The 26,318-nt window shown below is 38.0% G+C and overlaps 2 protein-coding genes across 3 annotated transcripts in view; both read left to right on the top strand.

Moving 5' to 3' along the window:
• Bex5 (brain expressed X-linked 5) overlaps window positions 1-26,318 on the top strand; it is an 851,362-nt gene that overhangs the window by 379,170 nt on the left and 445,874 nt on the right. The window lies entirely within an intron of this gene.
• On the top strand, window positions 14,354-16,954 carry LOC125343014 (melanoma antigen preferentially expressed in tumors-like). The gene is made up of 3 exons (XM_048335346.1): window positions 14,354-14,643; window positions 15,615-16,202; window positions 16,441-16,954. The coding sequence occupies exons 1-3, from the start codon at window positions 14,357-14,359 to the stop codon at window positions 16,952-16,954; spliced, it is 1,389 nt and encodes a 462-aa protein (XP_048191303.1). The 5' UTR covers window positions 14,354-14,356.

Here is a 26,318-nt window from a genome sequence, read left to right as displayed (position 1 = left end):
GCCTAAGTAATGCACAAAAGTTATGAATCTAGTATGCATAGTGTCTGTATGTGGAACACTTTGAAAAACACCAATAACTTAAATTGGATTCCTAAATTGATGTAAAGATATGCTTGTGGATTCCTAGTTAACCCAGTAAGGACTTCAATTTTCCAAAAATTCATATGTAGATATATGTAGTTTCTATCAAAAGCCCATCTACATTTTGGTAGATATAGAAAATTTTATTGTAAAATTTATGTGCAAATGCATAAACACAACCACACATAAACCATGATTGACAACAAATAATAAAGCAAAGGAAATAACTGCATGCAATATTAATTTTATGTAAAGCTATGTAAGTCAAGACAATGGCGAGATAGACACATACACCAATGGGATAACATGGAAAACTCAGAAATGCACTCATATATATATATGGCCAACTGATTTCTGACAAGGTTACAAAAGCAATTAGATGGAGAAATAATATTTTTCAAACAATGATAGACTTCCATAATGAAATAAATGGACTTAAACCTCACAAACTATAAAAAACATATTTCAAAGTAAGTCACATTCATATAAAATGTAAAATTATGATGCTTCTAGAAAATATTCTATAGCAAAATCTTTCAGATCTATGCCTATGCAGAATTTTTGGCTTGACATCAAAAGCACAATGTAAATCTAGCTTTGGGGGGCTCATGCCTGTAATCCTGGCTGCTCAAAAGGTTGAGATCTGAGGGTCACAATTTTGAAGCCAGCTCAGGCAAGAAAGTTGGTGAGACTATTTTTAAAATTTTACTTTTTAAGGAGTTGTACAGAAAGGTTTCAATTCTATGTCAGGTTATGATTACAATGCATCTTGATCAATATCATCCCTTCATTTATCTTCCCCATTATTCCTTCTCCCATCCCTACCCTCGTTACTTAAATTTTTACATAATGAACATTGAATATTACTGAATTTGCTCACTCTTCCTCCATTTGTGTGCCTTACCACTGCCATCTGCCCCAAAACATGTTTCTACTTCCTGATACACATTTTGATAAACAGTTTATTAGTTGTTCAGAGGAGTGACACCTTTGGAATCCTCACCTAAGTATACCATCCTTTCATCAGTCTATTTGTGTGTATATGCATAGATTTCTGTGTAATCTATTATAGAATCCTGCATATTGATATTATTCTTGTTTGTATTTTAGATCTAGCTACCAAATATGAGATAAATCATAAGTTGTTTGTCTCCTTGAGCCTGACCTAGTTCACATAACATAATTTTTGCTATCCATCCACTTCCCTGAAAATGGCATTATTCTTTCTATTAGACCAGTAAACTTCATTGCATATGTGTGTGTATAAATATAAAATTTTCTTGATCCACTTATCTCATGTGGTTGTACTGGTTTACATTCCCGTTAACAGTATAATAGAGTTCCTTTCCCCTCACATGTTCATGTTCTCTATGATGACCAATCTTACTGGGGTGAGATGGAACCTCAGTGTGGCTTTGATTTTCATTTCTTTTATGGCCAAGGATATTAAACCTTTCTTCATGTGTTTATTCATCATTTTTACTTCTAAGAAGTATCTATTAGCTTCTTTGCCCATTTATTGTTTGGGTTATTGATTGGGGGCGGGGGTTGGTTTCTTAAGCACCTTATATATTCTGGATATTAGGTCCTTGTTGGATATATACCTGGTAAAGCCACCAGTGCCCAGCTGATTTCTGTTCTCTTTCTATAGGCATTTAGAGCTATGAACTTTCCTATCAACACTGATTTTGTCTCATCCCTGAGATTCTGGTAGGACGTGCTTGTATTTTCACTGGATTGCAGGAAGTTGTGATTCTCCCTTTATTTCTTCAGTGACACAGCTGTTACTCAGCAGTGTGTTCTCCAGTCTCCTTTTGCATTAAGTTCTAAGTTAATTCTATTGTGATCAGATAGAATACAAGGAGTTGTATCAATTTTTAATGCTTGCTCAGGTTATATGTCCTATGATATGATCTATTTTGGAGAAAGCTTTATGGGCTGCTGAGAAGAATGTGTATTGTGTGGTTACTGGATGAAATATTCTATAGATGTCTATTAAGTCCATTTGGTTATGGTGTCATTTAATTCAGAATTTCTTTTGCTTAGTTTCTGTTTGATTTACATGTCTTTTGGTGAGAGTGTGTTGATATTAGTGCCTCCCACTACTATTGTGTTGGAATCTATGGGTTCTTGTAAGTTGAAGAGTGTTTACTTAAGGTACTTGGGTGCATCACTATTTAGTGCATGTATATTGACCACTATAATTTATTATTCATGGTTCTTTTGATTAATATGCAGTGACCTTCTTTATCTCTTCTTTCTAATTTTAACTTGAAGCCTATTTTACCAGGTACCAATATGGCTACTCCTGCCTTCTTGCAGGATGCATTTACTTGGAAAACCTTTTCCATCCCTTTACTCAGAATTTGCATTTGTTTTTGACAGCAAGTTGTATTTCTTGGTGACAACAAATAATTGGATGATGTTTTCTGATCCTGGTTTCTGCCTTAAATATTCTGATTGAACAATTGAGTCCATTGATGTTTAATGTTACAATCAAGAAATATGCAATGTTTCCTGCCATCTTGTTATTTTTGTGTTTTCTTCTTTCCTCTTCCTGTTTTACTAAACCAATCCTCTAGTGGTATTTCTTCATTGCTGTGGTTTTTTATTTTTATTGTTTCTGTCTGAGGCTATGCTTCCCTTTAGTATCCTTTGTAATTTTGGTTTAGTGTTATAAATTCCTTTAGTTTTTGTTTATCATGGAAGGTTTTTATTTTTCCATCAATTGTGAATGCTAACTTCACTGGATACCCTAACTTAGGTTGGCAGTTGTTCATAGCTTAAACTATATTTTTCAGGCTCACTTTGCATTTAGTCTGCAATGAGAAATCTGCAGTTATTCTTTTTTTCCCTTCCTTCCTTCCTTCTGCCTCACTTCCCTCCCCTTCCTTTCCTTTCCCTTCCCTTCCCTTCTCTTCACCTCCTCACATCACTATGTAGCACAGGCTAGCCTCGAGGTTGCCTTCTTTCTGCCTCAACCTCCCAAGTCAATTTGCAGTTTTTCTAATCTTTCCATTGTAATAAATTTCCCTCTTTGATTTTGCTGACTTGAAATATTAATTCCTCAATAAAAGACTCCAAATAGCAAAAACAATCCTTAGTAGGAAGAACAGTGCTGGAGGAATGTCAGTATCACTAAAGCCCACACTAAAGGCACTAGCACACCCATGTTTGCTGCATCATTATTTACCATTGCTAAGATATGCAACCAACACAGATGCCCCTCAGTAGATGAACAGATCAAGAAGATGTGGTATATATACACAATGGAGTTCTATGCTTCCATCAGAAAGAATGACATTGTCCCATTCGTAAAGAAATGGAAAGACCTGGAAAAAAAAACTGTATTAAATGAAGTAAGCCAAGCCCAAAGAAAAGCAGGTTTGCATGATTTCCCTCATTTGTAATAACTAGAATATGTCTATAATATTTTTAACAGGTGATGTCAAAAGCCCAATTTCTAAGTCCATGGGACCATATATAATAAAGGGTAGCAACATAAACTCCAAGAATTGGAAACAAGAGGTTCTTATTATGTACAGCATGCAGTTATTTCCCCTCCTCTGTTTTAGTCTTCTGTACCCTTTGTCTTGTATATAATTTTACCTGATCTGTGGAAGGGAAAGAGAATCACAGGAATAGCAGGACAAAGGATGAACTAATGCAACAATGATACTCACTTGACACTATGTTGGAAATGAACTATACAATTTGGGGGTGGATTATAGGGCAGGGTAAGGGGTAGAAAATGGAGAGGGTAACAGTGTTTAAAAAGAAATGTATTCATCACCTTACTTGTGTAACTGTAACCCCTTTGTATATCACCTTTACAATAAACAATTCATTCCTTATTTATTAAGTCCAGAGAGTTTACAATAATTTTTGTACGAGTTTTTGTTCTCTGTTCTTGTCTGTTTCGAGTTCTATATGTTTCCATCCGATGGAAGTTTCTCTTTCTTGAGACTGGGGAAGCTTTCTGTTACAATTTTGGAATAGGTCTTTAGTTTGTAATTCTCCCTTATCTACACTGATTATACATAGATTCAATCTGTTGGCAGAATCTGCCAGTTCATGGATGCCCCTTTGGTATCCTATTTCTTTCAATGTTCTAATTCTACTGCTTTATCTTCAAACTCTGACATCCTGTTTTCAAACCTTTTTTGTTCTATTGCCTACACTTTCAAGTGTATTTTGTGTTAGGGTTATAGAAATTTTTGTACTTTCCATTTCTTTACTGAATTTGTGTTTCATCTCCTGCATTGCCTTCTTTGTTTTGTTTCATTGTCTGACTTCTTATTGTTTTCTTCTAATTTTTTGAAGATGTGCTTTTTAAATTTTCATTGGCCATTTGTCTCAATATTCTTTAATAAGTTCTTTATTTGGCCTTTATTCTTCATTCTCAGGTCGTCTACTCTGTCATGTTGTCTTGTTCATTCACGAGTTTTGTCATCTTTCATGATGATTTACACCTCGGCGTTCAGGGGTTGTGAAAGCTATTCACTTTAGGTGCTGCAGAGCATACTCCAGGAAGATGCAAGTAGCACTCACAGTTGAAGGACTCCAGTTCAGGCCTAGAGGGGTTCCTACTCCAAAATCTGAGCCCTGACCAACAGAAGTACAATCTTCTTATTGCACTTGGATTCTGAGTTTTAGCTCTGGGTTGAACACAGGTGTTTTGAGTTTTGTTTTACCCAAATGTTTACAGTTCCCAAAGGTTACTGGAATCATAAAGATCAAGCTAGTTGTGGTCAAGCTGGTTCTGGCAATCACAAGCTTTTTCTTACCTGGTTGAGTTAGTTCTGATAATGGCAGGATTGAACTAGTTCTGATAATGGTGGGTTTTCCTTATCATAGAGATCAGTTGTGATGGGGAGTGGTGTGAGAGCTTAGCTATAAGAAGAAAAGATTAGAATTCTAAGGTAAGGGAAGGGTGATGAGGAATAGTTTGCCAGAGAGATCAGCCAGGAAAAGAAATGTAAGTTTATAGAAGAAAGAGAACAATGAATGAGAAGGGAAAAAAATGAAGAAAAATCAGTCACCTGTAGTAAAGAAGACAAAATTGAAAAGAGAAGAGATGATTCTTAACCCCTAAATACTGTGCAGCCAATTCTAAACAACCTAAGCTAAATGCTATACTCACATGCCTAAGCACCCCTACACTTTCTAAAGAGAAAGATGAGAGAAAAAAAAACCCAAATTCAGAGGCTTTAGGGTTTTTACCCCACTAAGATCTCTCATTAGGATGATCTGCACTCCTAGTCTGAGGGTTGGCTCCATGAACTGTTCTGGATGGGTTGCAGTCCCTCTGTCTTGGGTGCTGACAGTGTTTTGAAGCCTTTGTCATTGCAGTTTCAGGGACTGGTTGCTCTTGTGGCAGCTCAGGTTGTGGGAGGGTGTTTTAGGAATGGGACAGAGTTCTTGCTTTTCATGTGGGGTTGGGGTGCAACCCTCTCCCATTACCCTAGGTGACTATGAAGTGTTCTGAGTAAGGGGTGAGGTTTCACAGCTCTTCTAACTGCCTGCACGGGGCTAGAGGGCTCATCACTCATCTTTCCCTCAGGCCATGAGCAGTGTCCTGAGTGTGGGACAAGGTTCTACCTCCCTTCCTGTTGCTAGGGTGGGACTCAGGAGGTGGTCACTCACCCATGGTAGCTGTGGATGTGGCTTCCTTCCTGGATCTCTTTTTTGGAGTCACTATTCTATAGAGCAGAGAGGCCTTCAGTTGGTATAAAAATCCTTTGTTAATTGCCTCATTGGAGCCCTCAGAGAATGACAGCCACAGTCTACATGGGCATTTATGTCTTCTGCCAAGTGTCCAAGCCTTCAGATCCAGAACTGTGGATTTGTTTCCCTCTGCTGGTGTAGTGGGTACCTGGGTCTCAGGAGATAAGAAGGAGAAGAAGGAAGAGCAGCAGGAGGAAGAGGAACCCAGGAGCCCAGGAATAATGCAAGACCACACCCTGAAAATAAATAATATAAAAAGGGCTAGAGGCCTACCTGATATGGTATAGTGTCTGTGTCTATCAAGCACAAGGCCTTGAATACCATCTCTAATACCATACAATACACCCTTAAGCAACAACAATCTACCAACAAACCCTCTCAAGTTGGGGTGGTTCAGGGTGGTCAGTCCAAAATCGTAAAACATCTTCAAGAAAAAGAGAATAGGAAGAAGCTAGACTTTCCGAACCTATAATTCTGATAACTTGCAACCAATGATGATAACCATTATTTTCAAAACTATTGAGTATTCTGCTATGTCCTATAATGAAATGCAATATATGAGTATACCCCATCAGCAGCCTTGTGAATTTGAATGTATTTTTAGTCTCACGTTAAGAATCTGTGATGAAAACTTCCTTCATATAACTAGAGGAAAAAAAACAAGTATTTACAAATGGAAAAAAAACACAGAAGAATCAACTACAAAAATACCACAGTCATATGATAATTTTTATGAAGAAAAGTAAGGCACGTCTTAGAAGGTGACTAGACATGTGAATTAAGGAGGATAATCAGTGGGTTCTGGCTTTTACATGAAAATCACAATGGCATGGGAGTATGATTGATGGCTTAATTTTAGGATAAGAAAAAGAGTGGTAGAAGAAATATTCATGTATTCATCCCCAAAATATTCAAAATCCATGGAACCAGGCCCTACTATACTCATTTATGATACAATAGACAAGATTCCTTCACTTATGATACATTAATACAATAGACAACATTCTTTTCCTTCCAAGATTTGTATATTTTATTATGGCAAACAATTGAATAAAACAGCTTATTGAGTAAAAATACTGTATTCCAAGCCTGGCTCAATCATGTGATACTAGCTATTTAGGAGGCTGAGGTTGGGAGAATTGAAGTTTAAAGCCAGCACAGTCAGAAAATTATGTGAAATTTCGTGACCAAAATAACTAGCAAAAAGCTGGCTTGCAAGCGTGGCTAATGTGGTAGAAGTCCACCAAAACAGGTGAAGCCAAGTAAGCTGGAGAATTAGTGTATTCCATCGCTGGGGAATACTGTGGAAAAGAAAAAGGAACAAATACAAAAGAGTGAAATCAAGAGTGTGGGATGAAAGTAGAATTCAAACCAAATATTAACTAGCATCTTAATTGATAGCAATATTCCTGAATGGATGGAAATTTTCTAAGTTGGGCTATAATTTCCATGTGTCAATGTAAATTCTATTCTGGCTTCACAACAAAAAGTTCAGAACACAGATTTGCAATCTTTTATAAGGATTGCAGTTCCTTCTTTTTTATTGTCAAAGTGATGTACAGAGGGGTTACAGTTTCATATGTTAAGCCTTGGGTACATTTCTTGTACTGGTTGTTACCTCCTCCCTCATTCTCCCCTCCCCCCTCCCCCTTTCCCTCTACCCCCATGAGTTGTTCACTTGGTTTACACCAAATGGTTTTGCAAGTATTGTTTTTGGAGTCATTTGTCATTTTATCCCTTGTCTTTCGATTTTGATATTCACTTTCACTTCCCTAGTCTAATACCAGTATATACAGTATCCAGTGTATTCAGAAGAGATACAGAGATAGTGCAGGTATAACCACAGGAAGGGACACAAGAGGATCATCAACAAAAGAAGCTATGGGTTTCACATGGCATGTTGAAAGTAATTACAACAATGATATAACACTCGTTTCCATAACATGGAGTTCATTTCACTTAACATCATCTTATGTGTTCATAGGGCATAGCTATTAGGCTCTTGTGATCCTCTGCTGTGACTAGCCTAAACCTTTGCTAATTATTTCCTATGAGTGAAACCATAGAATCCATGTTTCTTTGGGTCTGACTCACTTCGCTTAGTATAATTTTTCCAAGTTCTTCCATTTCCTTATGAATGGGGCAATGCCATTCTTTCTAATAGAGGCATAAAATTCCATTGTGTATATGTACATTTTCCTGATCCATTTGTTTACTGAGGGGCATCTGGGTTGCTTACATATTTTAGCTATGAAAAATTGTACTGTGATGAACATTGTTGTGCTGGTGGCTTTGGTGTGTTCTTGTTTGTACTCTTTTGGGTAGATGCCCAAAAGTGGGGCTGCTGGGTCATAGGGGAGCTCTATGTTTAGCCTTCTGAGGAATCTCCATACTGCTTTCCAGAGTGGCTGAACCAGTTTACATTCCCACCAACAATGAAGTAGGGTTCCCTTTTGGCCACATCCCCTCCAACATTTGTTATTGTTAGTTTTCTTGATAAAGGACATTCTTACTGGGGTGAGGTGGAATCTCAATGTTGCTTTGATTTGCATTTCTTTTATGGCCAGTGATGTAGAGCACTTTTTCATATGTCTCTTGGCCATTCTCAATTCCTCTTCAGAGAAGTCTCTTAAGTCTTTAGCCCACTTGTTGAGGGGGCTGTTGGTTCTTTGTGGTTTTGTTTTGGAGGAATGTAATTTTTTTAGTTCTGTATATATTTTAGATATGAGGCCTTTGTCCATTGTATGGCTGGTAAAGATCTTTCCCCAGTCTGTGAGCTTTCTGTTTATCTTGCGAGCTATGGCCTTTGCCCTGCAGAAGCTCTGCAGTTTGATGCAGTCCCATTTGTCCAACCTTTCTTTGATTTGTAGCATTTCTGTGACTTTATTAAGGAAGTTTCGTCCTGTGCCAAGGAGCTCAAGTGTTTCCCCTACTCCTTTCTGTAGTGTTTTCAGGGTATCTCTTTTTTATTTCAGGGTCTTTGATCCATTTGGAATTAATTTTGGTGCAAGGCGATATATAAGGATCCAGTTTTAGTTTGTTGCAGGTGTTGAACCATTTTGCCAGCACCATTTGATAAGGGGCTACTTTCTTCCACCCAATTTTTTAGCTCCTTTATCAAAGATTAAGTAGGCATAGTTCTGCGGGTTCATTTCTGGGTCTTCAGTTCTGTTCCATTGGTCTTCAGGCCTGTTCCTGTGCCAATACCAAGCAGTTTTTTATTACTATAGCTTTATAATAGAGCTTAGGGTTGTTTTTGCTATTCGTGGTTTTTTATTGTTCCATAGGAATTTCTGCATTGCTTCCTCTAGTTCATTAAAAAATGGTGTTGGGATATTAATGGGTATTACATTGAATTTGTAGATAGCCTTTGGCAATATTGCCATTTTGACTGTATTAATCTTCCCAATCCAGGAGCATGGGAGGTTTTTCCATTTCCTTAGTTCTGCCTTAATTTCATTTTTCATGTTTTTAAAGTTCTCACCATAGAGGTCTTTCACTTCTTTGGTTAAGGTTATTCCTAGGTATTTTATGTTTTAGGCTATTGCAAAAGGAGTTGCTTTCCTGATTTTGCCCTCTGTCTTCGGGTCATTGGCATATAGAAAGGCCGTTGATTCTTGAGGGTTTATTTTATATCCTGCTACTTTGCCAAAGTTTTGGATCAGCTCTAGTAGCTTAGGAGTAGAGTCTATGGGGTTCCTTAGGTATAGTATCTTGTCATCTGCAAAGAGAGAAAGTTTAGCTTCATCTTTTCCTACTTGGATCCCCTTTATGTTTTCTTCTTGCCTAATTGCTCTGGCTAGGAATTCTAGAACTATGTTGAAGTGGAGAGGAGAGAGTTGACATCCCTGTCTTGCTCCTGATTTTAAAGGGAATGGCTTTAGCTTTTCACCATTTAGAATTATGCTTGCTGTTGGTTTGTCATAGACTGCCTTTATTATACTCAGGAATGTTCTCTGGAATCCCAGTTTTTCCAGAGCTTTTATCATAATTGGGTTCTGGATTTTATCAAACACCTTTTCCACATCTATAGATATAACCATGTGATTCTTTACCTTGCTCCTGTTGATGTGGTGGATTACATTATTTGGCTTGCATATATTGAACCAACTTTGCATCCCTGGGATGAATCCAGTTTGATCATGGTGTATGATTTTTTCAATGACCTGTTGAAGTCGATTGGCCAGAATTTTGTTGAGGATTTTTGCATTAATGTTCATCAGGGAATTAGGTCTATAGTTCTCTTTCCATAATGAGTCCTTGCCTGGTTTTGGGATGAGGGTTATACTAGCTTCATAGAATGTGTTTGGTAGTGAACTTTCTCTTTCAATTTCATTGAAGAGTTTGAGAAATATTGGTGTGAGTTCTGTTTTGAAGGCCTTGTAGAATTCTGCTGTGAATCTGTCTGGACCTGGGCTGCAGTACCTTCTTAATCCTTCATTTCCTTTCTTCTATCCCTCTCTTCTTTCTTCTCTCCTTCCCTCCCTTCCTCTTTTGTTTCTTACTTTTTCTTTTTTCTTTTGTTTTTTTGGTTTTTGATGGTGAGATGAAGGCATTCCCACTCTGCCAAGGGTAAGTGATCTCCGACCAGTTTTGTCAATACAAGGGCCACAAATTCCCATGGTGTCTTGGTATGTCCCTGTTTAAAATATACCAAAAGCCTGAAATAAAATGTGCCTACTTTTATTTTTCAGTGACTGCCATGCCCTGCTGTATTGTCTACTGAATCTGAAAGTTAGTCGTCTGAGTTCCAGACCAGGCTTGGAAGAATCCCTGGCCAGCCAGTTCCCAGATCACACCCACAGGTTTTTCACCTTTGGGGCTTGAAGGCGCTCGAAGATCCGGGCGGAAGGATAGCGAAACTTGAGGAAATTGGAAGATTCCAATAACCCACACTGCCAGAAACTACTAGAAACCAATAATTTGGAGCTCCAGGGATTTCTCAAAACTCAAGGGATCTCAGAGCTTGAGGTAACTCTGCTCCTTTAGGTCAACCACCTCCCAGTGTTAATGGGGTTGATTGATCTTGGTAACAAGTGACTTGACTCCAGCTGAACATCAAAATTCTTCTTGTGGCTAGTTGAACTTTTGGGAAAAAAACATTAAGAAAAATAGCACCACAAAGCCAATTGCGTTTTTTGCGGCAAGATCTTAACAAGAACCAAGGAGCTCCAGTGGCTGAAGATAGAAAATTTTTCCAACTCTTCCCATTAGGTAAATTACAATAGTATATTTTATATATATACATAGTCTGACCTAAATTGTCCAGGGTTAAAGTTTTGGTGATCATTAGGAAAAGTGATCTAAATAGATGACTCAATGGTCCTCTACTAGCAGGGCACTATTTATGCATTAGCTTATGTGTAATTGGCTTCACTTACTTAATAATTTCACATTCTGTCTTTAAAATCCCCCAAACAAGGCTGGAGGGTGGTTAGCTCAGTGTAGACCACATGCTTCACAAGCACAAAGCACTGAGTTGAAAAACTCCAAAACAACAACAACAACAACAAAAATTCTCCAGTTTTTCTCTTTATCTTCAGAAAGTTATATTCCTCCTTGCAGCTTAGGTTTGTGATTAATTTTTATATGCCAGGCTTATAAATAACAAGTGTTGAACTGTATGAGTATCCTCTCTTTATTGCTCATCATTTGTATTATGGTTAAAAGCACATTCTCATCTGAAAAATGAATCCATATTCTCTCATATGTTGTAGATGACTGTGGTTTCATTTCTTATGTAGCATTACAAATTGATACTTCTGTTATTGTTGCTATTTTCTGAGGCTTTTTGAGCATGTCACTATGTAATCTAGGTTGTACATAGACTCCTAAATCTTCGTGCTCAAATTACTGGTATGCGCCATCATCCGGACTGAATGTGTGTGTGTGTGTGTGTGTGTGTGTATGTGTGTGTGTGTGTGTGTGTGTGTGTGTGTGTGTGTGTGTATTGCCAGTCTGGGAATTAGACTCAGGGCCTGAGCACTGTCCCTGGCTTCTTTTTTGCTCAAGGCTAGCACCCTACCACTTGAGCTGCAGCACCACTTCTGGCCATTTTCTATATATGTGGTGCTGAGGAATCGAACCCAGGGCTTCATGTATACAAGGCAAGCACTGTTGCCACTAGGCCATATTCTCAGCCCATAATATTTTCAATTCTTCATTTTGAAATAATTTTAAAGTTCCAAAAATTGCACAGAGATGGCCATGTCATTGTCTCAGGCCTCTAATCCCACTACTCAAAAGTGGAGATTAACTTCAAAGCCAGCCTGGGTATAAATAGAGGGAGACACCATCTCAACAAACTATGCATAGGCACCTGTCTTCGCAGCTACATAGGAGGCCTTAGGCAGAAGCACTGAGTTTGAGGTTGCCCCCATGATACATGCAATACGTCATAAAGGATAAAGAACCATTTTCTTCCCAGTAGCTATTTGAATATTACAACATCATTCTGGTGTCATACAAAATTATCAGTATATGTGTACCAGATGAAGAAAGATTTAGAGGGTTTGAGGACCACAGGTTCTCTGCCTTGGCACCTGAGAAATAACTAACTAGACAAGAGCTGGGTCAAAATAGTTGAAAGTATGTCTAGCAAGTGAAAAGTCTTGAGTTCAACATCAAGTACCAGTAAAAATATTGTACACGGGGCTGGGGATTTGGCTCAGTGGAAGAGTGCCTGCCTAGCGAGCACAAGGCCCTGAGTTCGGTCCTCAGCTCTGGGAAAAAAAAAACTATAAAGGACCAAAAATATTGTACAGAAAGTCTTGTCTCAGATTTTTCTATTAATATCTTTTGTACACAGAAAATTGCAAAACTAGGAAATTAACATTGATGCATTGTTAGTAACTGTAGATTTCATTTGAATTTTATCATTTATCTCATTAGTACCTTTTAAAAATTCTATTCCAAGATCCAATTTAAGATTCTGCATTGCATTTGATTTTTCACAACTCTAACACTTTGGAAGAGTCCTGATCCAGTACTTTCTTAGAATGTATCTTAGTTTTAATTTATTTGACTTTTTTTCTTATGACTATATTTAGGTTATGAATATGTGGTAAGAATACTCATTTTGCTGTCTTCCCCTTTACCTCAGTGGTACCTAAGACTGGATAGATCAAATACATAGAAGTTTATTAGTAACACTGATAGCCTAGGAAAGGAAAGTACCACAAAACAGAAAGAACCACACATATTACCCTCTGGAAGAAAGCAAGCAAGCAGAGGCCTTGTGGGCATTCTTGCTTACAAGATAATGAAATGACCCTTGGTTCATAAGGGGTTGATTGACCTGATTAAGTAAACACTGTGGATTTTTAGGGAACACAACCCTGCTAGTCAGGGATAAACAGGCACCTAGTTGAAGTCCACGCTTTGAAGTCCCTGAGCTTTGGCTAAGGGAACTCTGATGGGAACATGATAAACAGACAACTTTTAGTTGATAAAGGTGTGGTTTTACATCTTTGTGTTAATTTATATTTTCCTTCTTGTTGAGTTATATTTCTTCTTTTTTGTGCCAGTAATAGGGTTTGAACTCAGGGCCTAGGCACTGTCGCTGAGCTTTTTCACTCAAAGCTGCTCTGTGCCATCCATTAACAATTTGATATTATCAGTTGGGCCTGAGACATTTAGTTCTGATAAGCTGACTTTTTTCTTTTCAGCCTTCTTTTTTCTTTTCTTTTCTTTTCTTTCTTTCTTTTTCTTTTTCATTTAGCTCTGAAAGGCTGACTTTTTTCTTTTCAGCTTTGTCTTTTCTTCCTTTCTTTGTTTCTTTGTTTCTTTCTTTCTCTCTTTCTTTCTTTTTCTTTTTCTTTTTCTTTTTTTGCCAGTCATGGGGCTTGGACTCAGGACCTGAGCACTGTCCCTGGCTTCTTCTTTTGCTTTCTTTTTTTTTGCTCAAGGCTAATACTCTATCACTTGAGCCACTGCACCACTTCTGGCTTTTTCTCTTTATGTGGTGCTGACGACTCAAACCCAGAGTTTCATGCATGCAAGGCAAGTGTTCTACCTCTAAGCCATATTCCCAGCCCCCCCATTGGCTTTCCGTAACTTCCAATGAGCAACTCATGATTAGAGGAGCTGTGGTGAAGACTGAACCAGGCAAGTTTCACAAAATATGTTTTTCTTCAAGATAAGCATGATTAATTCCAGGAGTATGTTAATCACTTGGGACAAAGTAAGAGGGAGATGGCTTCTTTTTTGTATGTTCCAGCTCAATAGGGTAACTGTAACAGAGGAAGGATACATACATGTTCTAGTTGCTTATGATTAAAATATTTTGTATTACAGAAAATATCCCCAATATCCTACCTCAATATTCCCAATCTAGCTTGTCTCATGTTCACATACATATATAGGCATATAGGTATACCTCTTTACCTATTAATTGATTTCTATTCTTTGTCTAAATAGCTTTATCTACAGTAGTCTTATATTTATTAATTAATATTTTGCCTAGTTCGAATTAAAGTGACAAATAAGAAACTATGGGTATCTTCTCCAAATTTCTAAATGTTTTTCACCTTGGTATAGGTTCATTAATATGGATGCAAAGGAGCCAGGCACACTACTTGACCTTGCTGTACAGACTCTGATGAATAATGAGCCTTTAGCCATCCATGCCCTTGAGGAGATCCCAAGAGAACTTTTTATTCCATTGTTTATTGCTGCTGTCTCTGGTGGACATAAGAAGATACTGAAGGCAATAGTGAGCATGTGGCCTTTTCATTGTCTCCACGTTGGGACTTTGAATGTTCAGGAGTCATATTGTGAAATTGTGGAAGCCTTGATTGATGGTCTTCAGTTCCTTCCTGTCCACAACTCTTCTCGGTAAGCCTATATGTAATAAACACATGGTAAGTCATCAAAACATTATACAAGGACATGAGACATGAGAGGGTTTATTAGTCTCTAGAAGCAGTTAATGGTGAATAATGAAAATCTGTGAGACGTTGAGTGGTATCCAAGTGGTTACAAATGAATTAACTAAATTATAATTGACTCTGTGAAGAGCTCAAATAGTATAATCTTTTAGAAAGACTAGGCCAAAGCCTACCAAAATCAGCACTAGGAAGTGGACATATGCAAGAGGGTAGATGGGACCAAGGGGAGAGGAGGAGATAAATGAAGAGGGAAAGTGAAGGAGAATGCAGTCATGAGTTCATTGGATGTACCACAAAATAAAGAAAAGGGGTGGGTCAAAGGGGCTGAGAATGTTGAAGGGGGAAACACTGATCAAGATGCATTATATTCACAAAGTGCTTTATTAAATGGCAGCTCAAAAGGAAAAAAAAAGAACAGTCATGTCATGCCACTTCAGGTTTTTGGTTCTAGTGTCCATTAGATAATAAACTTGGTGACATTGAAAAAAATCTTTGTGTGGCTATTGGTACAACATTTGAGTTTATCTTTTTTAAAATATAATTTTATTGTCAAGTTGATGTGCAGAGGTGTTACAGTTGCATACATAAGATAGTGAATACATTTCTTGTCAAACTTGTTACCCCCTCACTCATTTTTCTCCCACTTCCCCTCCCCCAACCCTCCCATTTGAGTTGATCATAAAGACGGATTTGATTATGAAGAGATGATTGAAGATGGGTTTTTGTATTGGACATTATTGTGCACAAGAGGGACATTAATATTAGTACTGGCAATTACACAGAAAAGAGTTGGTGGTAGATTGTATATGAAGTAATGACCAAGAAAAAAGATTTTGTGCCTGCTTCTTGTTATTTATGTCTCTGGTTTACATTAAATTCTGCTATGTCTTATATGTGCCATGTTTTCCTCTCCTACAGGGTGCCCAAACTGAGGATCCTAGATTTAAGGCAGGATACAGAATGCAAGACTACATGTTCTGACTTTTTGAACAGGTTCCCATTATGTTTTCAGTCTTGTGTTTATTCTCCAAACTCTATCCTGAAATTACAAGGAGCCCGGCCCAGTTTTTCAGATTCTGAGTCTGAGCTTCAACTATCCAGACAACCCATGGAAGTATTAGTGGACCTATATCTTGATGGTACTGTGAAGACATGGCAATTGCTTTCTGTGGTTCTAGGTAAAGTTGAGCAGAGCTTTGGGTCCCTGCATCTCTGCTGTAGAGATTTGCAAATTGATAAAGTATCAGAATGTAGAAGCACATTGAAGTTTCTGGATCTGGTATGCATTGATCACCTGGGAGTGCATGGATCTTATTTGAGTGAGGTTTGCAGCATTTTGGCTCAGATGATCCACCTGGACAGCCTTAGTCTGTCTAAAATCACATTTAGATCCTATAAAGGGAAAAGCTTTAGAGCTTTTCTCACTCACCTTGGGCGGATGGACAGCCTACAGGAGCTCAGCCTGGCTTACTTCTCTGTCAAAGATCAGCTGCATAAAATACTCAGGTGAGAGATTGGGGAGGTATCTAGGATTACATGAAATTTCTTAGAACTGCCTATCTGTTGAGTAATTATAAAAAACACATTATTAACTGATTCTACAATGTATGCATGAAATATTTTATTCTAGAATCATGGGAATCTGAAATCTAGGAATGCTTATTTTAGTCTAAAGTTTATTTTCTGAAAATTTAAACATCATGTGTTTGAAAATTGGGTATAAATACTTTTTCCCTCTCTGCAGAGTCCTGTCACCTGAGCTGGACTTCTTGTATCTGAATGTCTGTGACTTGACTACTAAAGACTTCATTTCCCTGTCCCAAAGCTTCCAGACAAGCCGCCTAAGGGTATTGAATCTCAGTAACAACCAGATAACTTGGGAAGATTCTCAACCATTACGGATTCTTCTGGAGAAACTATCAGGTACCCTGAAGCATCTAGAGATAAATAGTTGCCTTATAACAGACACTATTCTCTCTTCTCTCATCCCAGCCATAAGAAGCTGTTCTTTGCTTCATGTCCTTGGCTTTGCCTCCAATCCTATTACCATGCCTATGCTTAGGAATATTTTCCCACACATAACAGCCTTGAAGGACCTGAAGTATGTGCTTTATCCTATCCCTGTACATTGCTATGATCAATGGGGTTTTCGTGGCAGCTTAGACCGACAAAAGCTTTCTGTAGTGAAATCACAATTAAAAGTAATGCTGCAGGCAGCTGAACGGAATGACATGAAGTGGACCACTTCATATGCATGATTTTTCACAGTACAAAGATCTGATAGAACAATGATGTATGCCTTTAAAGCATTCAGTATTCTTGCCTGAAGCCCAGAGTCACCATATTTAAAATTCTGCTGTTCAAGACTTTGGTGTTAGGAAGATTAGATGTGTAACTGGTATGTATAGAAGAAAATAGAGAGCTTTGAGAAGTCCTGTGAGTCTACTGTCTATTGTTCTCTACAACTGCTTTCTTGTTACTGATCACAGTGTTGGATAAGTGATATGGGCAGACCCATTCATGCTATACCATTTTATTGCCAAATTGATCAGTTCACTTATAGGTGATTAACACCAGTCAGGACAATTTAAACCTTTTCTGGATGATTTGATAGAGTGATGGCTTTGATAGAGTAGTGACTGAAGACACTAATTTCCACCCTAAGGTATTTCAAACATCTTACCTTTAATGTTGCCTTAAGTTGCTTAGGAGAAACCATCTGCTATTAAAAAAGAAAAGTATGCCCACCTACCTACTGATGTCTAAAACTGCATGTTGCCACATACTTTCCTAGATCTTAACCTCTGGAACTCAGTCATTATTTCATACACATCAGCCAAGAGTCTATTATTAGATACTACTCTAGGTGCTATGAGTGAGAAGGCTAATAAGGCACGGTTCTTACCTCAAGCCTCACAGAGTATAAATGTTCCCATGGTTTTTCTGTCCCTCTAATCTTTCTTAGGCCACCTCTGAAAATTATTTAACCTCCTATACACAGTATTTTCTCCCTTTACGTGTTCTGTTCAGTAAAACTGGCCTCCATACTGTTGGTTAGCTCCTCAACACTCAGGTCATAGCTTAAGTGGTTCTTCCACAGAAAGGTTTTCTCTTGTTTGCTTTGTTAGTTACCTTGCTGTCATTGTGTAAAATACCTAGGCAATCAACTTATAAGAAGTAATTATTTAGTTTGGTTCTCATTTTCAGAGTTTTCAGTCACTGGTTGCTTGACTCCATCATGTTTGATCCTGTAGTGAGGTTGAGCTCACGCCAAAACAGAACTGCCCACTTAATGGTCCCCAAGAAGGAGAAAGAGGAGAGGGGTTGGAGTTCCAATAACCCTTTCAAAGGCATTCCTCCAATGCCTTATTTCCTCCAATCCCAAAGTTGTCACCACTTCCCAACATCACCATCCTTTAGTTACCAAGCCTTTATCATTGAGCTTTTGGGAACATTTAGGGTCTAAGCCATAACACTTTCCTTACTGTCTCTGGTTCTGTTATCACATTCTTTCTTCTGATTCATCTTATTTGTACCCTTAATGTTAGATATCATTTTATATGTACTTGCTTCTTTTTTACTTGCACTGGAGTTGCTTGTTTGCTATGGTACACGTACTAGGCACATGTGTCAATTGAGCCTTAGAAATCTGGCCATTCCAATGTGTGATATTCTATAAATGTAAAAGGTACTTTGTATATTCCAGACTTAGAAATAAGCAACAGATGTGGAATAACTGACTAATAACTCATTCACACTTTATATGTTGAAATAATATTGTACAGAGTTTCGAACACATAGAAAAAGCATGTAAAGTTATTTGTTCTTAATATGTTGAAATTCCAACACTACTGCATATCAATGTCCTAGTAGAAATAACTGAAAACAATTAAAAACTTGCAGTGTTTTCTTGTTGATATCAATGCAGAGTGCATTTTCTCAAAAGAAAAACATAAATGTGTACATTGTTTCTCATGTTGAAATTATCACATACTCCATTTCAGACTAACTCAATAAAAACACAATTAAAAGCTGGCATGGTGGTCTACTCCTAAAATCTCAGCTATTAAGGCCACAGAGGAAGGAAGATTGAGAATCAAGTTTAGCCCTGGAAAAAAGGTATACCTTACCTTAGAGAAAATAATAACACAATTAGTAAAATAGTAAATCATTTTCATTAATAATAATAATGAACTACAGTGTCGACTTAGAAAGAAAACCATGTTAACAGAACTGACATATTTTATTTAACATAATTATGCATAATATAACATTTTGAAAACAAAACCAAAACATGAAAAGCTAATACCTTGTTTTTCAGTTTTACATTTCTAGTGTGTTGAAATGACAATGCAGTGAATTTTAAAGACTTATTAAAATGCAAAGGTAATTAACAATTTATATTGCTTCCGTGTTAATGTTACATTATTCTTGGCATTTTGTGTTGGTATTTGTTATTAAAATTCATCTACCTATTTAAACTTTGTTTTGGTTTTTACTTTTTTCGGTGATGTGCTTATTGCATAATGCCCACATAAGTTGGACTCTCTTACTCTGAATTTTATGTCTGATCCCTCAATGTCCCTAGCAGAATATTTAATAGGAGGCATATAGCAAGAAGTTGTACTATTTTCCCTCCCTCTTTGCCTTGCTTTAGTGCAAGGATGCTGTCAATGAGACCACATACAGAGCCAAAAACTAGACGACTAAACAAAGGGTAATTAGGAATATGTTGTATTGTATTGACAACACGAAGGGTATATCCATAAATTCTTACTGTAAGAATGGCACCTCCAAATCCTTGCATTTCAGTGAATTAGAAAAATAACATAGTTACTAGCTATGTGTGCATTAAAGATAATTTTAAGTCTAAAGAATTGACTGTTCATTATACAAGAAGGATCTTCTACTGCTGTCTGTTAGGGTAACAAACACTGATTGTGCTTGTTGACTCCAATTCACAAATGTAGATTCCTAAGTCTAGGAAGTTTGTTTTCTGTGGGAAGCTTTCTTCTAGAAGAATCATACTAATGCATATTTTATTTGGAAAATGTTCTTCCACACATCTATCACCCAACTAAGAACATAATAACAAAGCCTCAGAAATTAGGAAATTTCATAAAAAGTTTCACTGTCCCTAATCTTCAGTGTCCAGGAAAAAGCATATTTCCCAGTTTATCAAAGAGAATAATCCAAATAAACAGCACAGCCATGATTGTACTTGAACTTGTCAGAGAGCAGATATATGCTGATTCCAAAGGTCAGGTTTCTCCAGCAGTGTCTGGAAGCACTAACCCTTGGCTCAAGACAAGGAGGAGCACTAATCACTGCATGAGAAGCTTCCAAGATTAATTTTGGACCTATCCTCGGAGTTAAGAAAGTGTGTAGAAATCTCCAAGCACAGATGCACTCATGTTACGGTGAGGCCAACTAGGAGGGCAAAGAATGCATGGCGTGTGAATAAAAGAATTGTCCCCTGTAGGCATGCACAAAAAAACAAATATACCACTATGAACTTAATAACTACAATAGTCAAATTCTTCTGCTTTCTAAACTTTGTGCATTTTCAGGAAACTAAGACACCTTCATTCAGAAAGGACCTATACTAAAGTAGGAACACACAGTTACCAAATAACAGGGCTGTCACATGTACATGAAACATATTGGAAGAACTTCAAAAAGGCACTGAATTATATGCATATGGACCCATATTCATTGCTCCTCAGTATTTAAGCAGAGTTCTGTATCAGTCAGACTTATCACTGCTGTCACAAATATATTTACCATACACAAGCCAAGTGAGAAAAGGCCCAGTATTTCATTCAGAGTTATGAGTGGAGCGTACATACCAGAGAAGAGCCATTCCCATGATGATCGCCAGGAACAGAAAGGCAAAGGTAAGTAGCATACAGGAAGGGGTTGGGAAATTGTGTACACCATAAAAATAATCTACTGTGATGACCTTTCTCAAGCTATCCCCACAAGCTCAAGTCCCCAAACCTTCCCAGAAGGGCACAACCATCTAGATATCAAGAATGGTGCATACTAGCCTGAGAGGGATATTTCATATCCAAGCTTGGGCAGTCTTATATTTGCTTTTATATTGACAAATTATGGTGTTGGAATAGTTTGACCACACATAAGTGGATTTCTCATACTTGTGGTTTATCAAATGTTATCTTTTTGCAAATCTACAGTATAGACATGTGAAGATATAAAGCATTGAGCACCAAAAACATCGCCATCATTAGTGGTCATTGAATTCCAGTGGAGGTGCATGACCATAACCCTAGCTACTTCACTATTGGAATCAGATGGATAACAAGTTAGAATCCAGCCTGAACAAAATTATGAGATCCTATCCTCCAAACAAAAACCACAAAGTGCTAGGGACATGGCCCAAGGGGAAAAGTGCTTGCCCAGCACTCACCAGGACCTAGGTCTATCCCACAGTACCACAAAATAGAAATAAAAGGAAAAGAGAATCAATGAAAAGGCACCTGGTTTGTAAATATGCAGTAATGAAAACTACTCAAAAATTATATATTAAAATTATTAATAGAGATATTTATGTCTGACATAAAAGTATAAAGCATTTTTGCTTATGTTTTGCCTTATTCGGTAGCTATATTGTCATCTGTGCTTAATCACATTCTTTGGTTTATTATTCAGTACCCCTTTACTGAGTAAGGCAATTGAGCAACGTGTTCAGTGAGTCAATTTATCACTGCCTATCTACTTTATACTATTTTAAATCAAGAACTAAAAAAAAAAAATATCTTGTATTCTCACAGACTCCAAACACTGTTGGTAGTGTATCAATGACAAATTGATACCTAGAAGTCAGATATAACCTGGTGATGTACCTGATGATAGATAGTGGCTCACACATCCAATCGTAGCTACTTGGAAGGTTGAGAATGGGATGATAGTGGGTCAAGGCAAAAATGGGCAAAATGTATGTAAGACCCATTCTCGACCTTCAAGAACAACGACAAGGTGGTAGGCCCCTGTCAACCCAGCCATGGGGGAAACAAATATAAGAGGATTTCAGAACTTGTAGTAGAAAACATAACAATATATCAGCCTATACGTTACAAATCTGACAGAATTTCCATGGCACTGCTTAACTCTACTCTGAAATGAAAATTGGCATTTTCTTAGAAGTAAAAACAATTTAAAAACAAAAGCAATTGATACTTCCTCAAATGGATAGCAAGACATCTGGAAAAATTTTAATTCCCTTCTACTATAAATAAAAACTCTCAACCAACCTTGCTTGTAGAGTAATCATCTTTACCTTCAGAGACTTTCTCACTGCCTGGGAGAGTTGTTGCATCCCAAAGGACACAGTTCTCTAGGGGAAGCACTGTGTGGACTAAGTTCCTTTGCACATCTCTCCATTTATTTTCTGAAGGAAGTTCTCATTGTGCATATCAACTTGTATCTGCACACTATGATGGTCCCCTCAACTTACATGGAGCTGTTTTGTATTACAGAGTTCTCAGGGTGGGAGGGGGGGTATACCAAACATTTGACAGGAAGCACTCTGCAACCGTTTCTCTCTCCTTTCCTAGTCCAAGGCACTGAAGCAGAATTTCTAGCTAAGTTAATGAATTTCACAGAGGGACAGAAAACATGTTTCTAGATTATGTACCCAATATTAGAGATGAAAATGATAATTCCCTCCCTGTATTATTGGAAGGTGAGTTACTTTTTGTTTTGAAATTTCTGTTTGCACAGGACACCTAGTTCCATTGCATACACTGTGATCAAACCAAAAACATTTGAATATTTGTGTTTAGTTTGACAGAATGATTTTAAATAATTGTATTGCTTTACACAACGCTCAACTATAATCAAGCATCACCATAACCAAACATTTATGCCACTCCAAAGAGTTTCATTGTAGTCAGGCTTTGGGATTCCTACATCATAATTCATTTACTGATGAACACTCTCAGTTTTTAAAGTTACAGAGCTGGACATTTTAGACTGATTTCTGTGGGACAAAGCAGTTTAAAATACCATTGCAGATGACTATCAAGAATCAGACCCTGTAAAAAAAAGACAAACAACTACAAAAGCAATACTTGCAAAACTGTTTGGTGTAAGTGAATTGAACATCTCCGGGGGGGAGGGAAGAAGGGAGGGGGGTATGAGGGACAAGATAACAAACAGTACAAGAAATGTATCCAATGCCTAACGTATGAAACTGTAACCTCTCTGTACATCAGTTTGATAATAAAAATTTGAAAAAAAAAGAATCAGACCCTGCGCTCTCTCTCTCTCTCTCTCTCTCTCTCTCTCTCTCTCTCTCTCTCTCTCTGTGTGTGTGTGTGTGTGTGTGTGTCCTTCTGTCTATCTGCATGTTTAGTAGTTGAATCAAGATCTTGCAGCATGTTAGGCACTCAATCACACTGTACTTTCAGCTCATAAACATCATATTTTAATTAGACATACATTTACTAATCTGATATAGGAATGAAATTTCCTTTATTCACAAGTTAGTGATGGATTTTCAAAGCCTTAATTGAATGGACTTTATTGGCTTTAATTTTTTTCCTTTCACTTTGAAAATGATGCAAGAGAAACTCAGGGGTTTGGGGAACTGCTCTACAATATACCCTCAAGTTATACTCTACCCTCAGCTACTTTTAGCTTCTTTTATCTTAAAAACTTTTGTGAGCACAATGTAGTTGTACAAGAGATTGTGACATGTAGACTTTTGAAGGGAAAAGGTGTGAGTGGTGAATCCCATTCCTCTCCTTCCAGACAGATTGTGCCATTTCTGCAAGAGAGCAGGTGTGGAGGTGGGGAGAGGGAGATGTGCTTTTGTTGTGATATACCTCCATATGGTAAATATATATATATATATACATATATATGTATATACATATACATATATATGTATATATATCTGGAATGGAGGACAAGAATTCTTCAGGATGAAACAGTGAATGAACTGAGTATGTTTGTACCCACTAAAGGACTATTCTAGGCCAGCCTCCCTAAAACAACAGAGCTTCCTCAAATGTTATCGTTTTAAAAAATTATTCATTTCATTTTCAAAGTGATTTAGAGAGGGGTTACAGTTTCTTACGTAAGGCAGTGCATACATTTCTTATCCAACTTGTTACCTCCTTCCTCATTGTTCCCCTGCCTCCCCCCCTCATCCCCCCCTCCCCATCTCCCCCCATGAGTTGTACAGTTGGTTTACAGCATATAGTTTTGTAAGTATTGCTATTGCATTGGTTTGTCTCTCAATTTTGATACTCCCCTTCTCTTCCCTAGTTCCAATACACGTATATAAAATATCCAGGGAACCAAAATCAGTTACACTGACATCAAGGGTAAAACGATGTCAAATGTTATCTTTTCAATTTTCCTAGTTCAGTCAGTTGGTTATGAACAGTTTCTAATTTGGGCCACAGATGGCTGACTGCATAGAGTGGTGTGTGTCTCACATGTTTCTCCTCAGATGGCTAAGTCATCACAAAGAACACTGGTGATACCACTGAGTTTCAGTGTACTTATATTGGTCATCAAAGGACATTTGTATACACAACAAAATTCATGACAACAAAAACATATTTTGTGTTCACAACGTGAGCAGATTTCTACCAATTGCAGGCATTCTTGCCAGGTTTTTCTAATGCTTCTGCTTTCTCAGGTGATCTGAAGAGTGAAGGAATTTTGAATCATGACAAGGTAGGACACAGAAGACAAAATAGTTCAGAGAGACTTGCTAGTCTGGTAAACAATATGCTCTTCTCAGTTGCAAGAGAAGCTTGACATGAAACAATCACAACTTTTTAGAGATGGTCAAAGTGATCAAGTCCAAAAGCAATGTGTTGGTATTCTACTGAGGTCGCTGATAGCCACAGAAATATAAGGGCCAACCTCCCTGGGAGGAGGACATGCACAGATTCAACCCAAGTGGGATTATTTCCGGTTTAGAATGCAGTGAAGGAATGTCTCATGAAAACAAAAGATGTGTGACCCTCCGATCAGCATGACACGTTCTGAGATATAATGGAGACACTTATTATGCAAAGGCATGTGCACAACATAAAAGAAGGAAGAAATCACTAAAGAGAGGCTTCCCTAATATGTGCTTAGATGGAGAGCTCTCCACAGCAAGTGAGGGGCCTTCTGGAATGATGCACAGGGGGGAAAGCATCCCCCTTTGGTTACTGTGCAATAGGCAGTACAGCCGTGTGCTCATGCACATTCCATATATAGAGCTGGAAACTGTAAGATGAAACTCAAGAAAAATAGAAGGAATATTGATGCTGTTGAAATGGGACATAAGAAAGTAAGATAGTTGAGGTGAAGGACTTACTGCAGATTGGGTTGCCATGGAAACATGATACCACAACTTGACTATCAAGATGACTTTTCAATGCAGATGGAAATTACTAAGTGAGAAAACTATAGTTCCCTAGGACTGATGTTTGGGCCCCAGCTAGAGCTTGGGGTCTGGCCATGGTTAGCAAATCATCCCTGGGTGGTAAAGAGACAATGGGCCAAGAACGAGAGTTTGGGTACTTTCTGTGGCAAGTGGAAACTGGCAGGGACTGGGAAACCTAGATGTTATGAAAAGTGGGAGAAACATTCCTTATTCTAGTCTATGTCTTAAATGATAGTGCAGAGGAATATGAGACATTCCTGGAGCTAGTGAGTGTGATATTCTTCCTAGGGTGTTCTGGACTTAACTTTGTATGCACAGGCGGCCATGTAGAGTAACCAGAGGGAAGGCTTCTCAGGACTTGGACACACACATAATACGGTCAAGTGAAACATGTTCTCCCACAGGAACAATGGGACCTTTGGTAAAGGTATACACAGGAGGCATGATCTTTTGTTACTGTAGGATGAGCAATACAGCTGTGTTCTCATGAACATTCCATGCATGGCTGGAAAATGCATGATGAAGCACAGATAGAATGGTAAGAATACTGGCCGTGAAGAAGTGGGGACTGAGTAAAATAGGTGGGGCACACACCTGACCTGGTTTCAGGTTGCCAAAAAAGCATGCTGTCAGCAGGTGGTCACCTTAATGACAGTTAAATGGAGACAAATTATTCAGTGAGGAACTGAAAATCCTAGGATGGGTTTGGGGCCCAATTAGCAGTCAGGTGGTAGCCAGAGTGAGCAAATCTTTCTTAGATGGAGGAGAGATTGTAAAGAAGCTAGAACAAGGATTTGGATATGTTCTGAAGCAATTAAGACCAACAGTGGACTGTGAGACTTGGGCTTCTCAGAAGGTGGTCACAGAGTTCCCATTTGCTCTAGGTCCTATCTTATATTAGAGATGGCCATGGGTGACTACTGGCACCAGTGACCCTGTTGCTTTCCTGGAGATTGTTGCAGGTATTTTGTATGCACAGGCGGGAAGGCATGTAGCTCAGCAGAGTGAAGATATTTAAGAATACAGCACCCATCGTATGTGATCAGGTGAAGAATGCTCTCCACAAGATGATCAGACCTTTGGTAGTGACACTCATAGGAGAATGGCATTCCTCTTTTTTTTCTATAGGACCAGCAGAGGGTATCAACGCGCCATATGTAGCTAAAAATTTCATGGTGAAAACAGTTTAAGACAGAGGGAATGTAGGT

This window comes from Perognathus longimembris, chromosome 28 (assembly GCF_023159225.1).
Source record: "Perognathus longimembris pacificus isolate PPM17 chromosome 28, ASM2315922v1, whole genome shotgun sequence".
In the NCBI taxonomy this organism is placed as follows: Eukaryota; Metazoa; Chordata; class Mammalia; order Rodentia; family Heteromyidae; genus Perognathus; species Perognathus longimembris.
This window is presented reverse-complemented; position numbering and strand designations above follow the sequence as displayed.

What these genes read in the sequence shown, in the direction of transcription:
- LOC125343014 (XM_048335346.1), top strand. Translation starts at nt 14,357, where the DNA reads ATGGATGCAAAGGAGCCAGGCACACTACTTGACCTTGCTGTACAGACT. An exon ending in CCTGTCCACAACTCTTCTCG is followed by an intron (nt 14,644 to 15,614) that starts GTAAGCCTATAT and finishes CCTCTCCTACAG; the next exon opens with GGTGCCCAAACTGAGGATCC. An exon ending in CAGCTGCATAAAATACTCAG is followed by an intron (nt 16,203 to 16,440) that starts GTGAGAGATTGG and finishes CCCTCTCTGCAG; the next exon opens with AGTCCTGTCACCTGAGCTGG.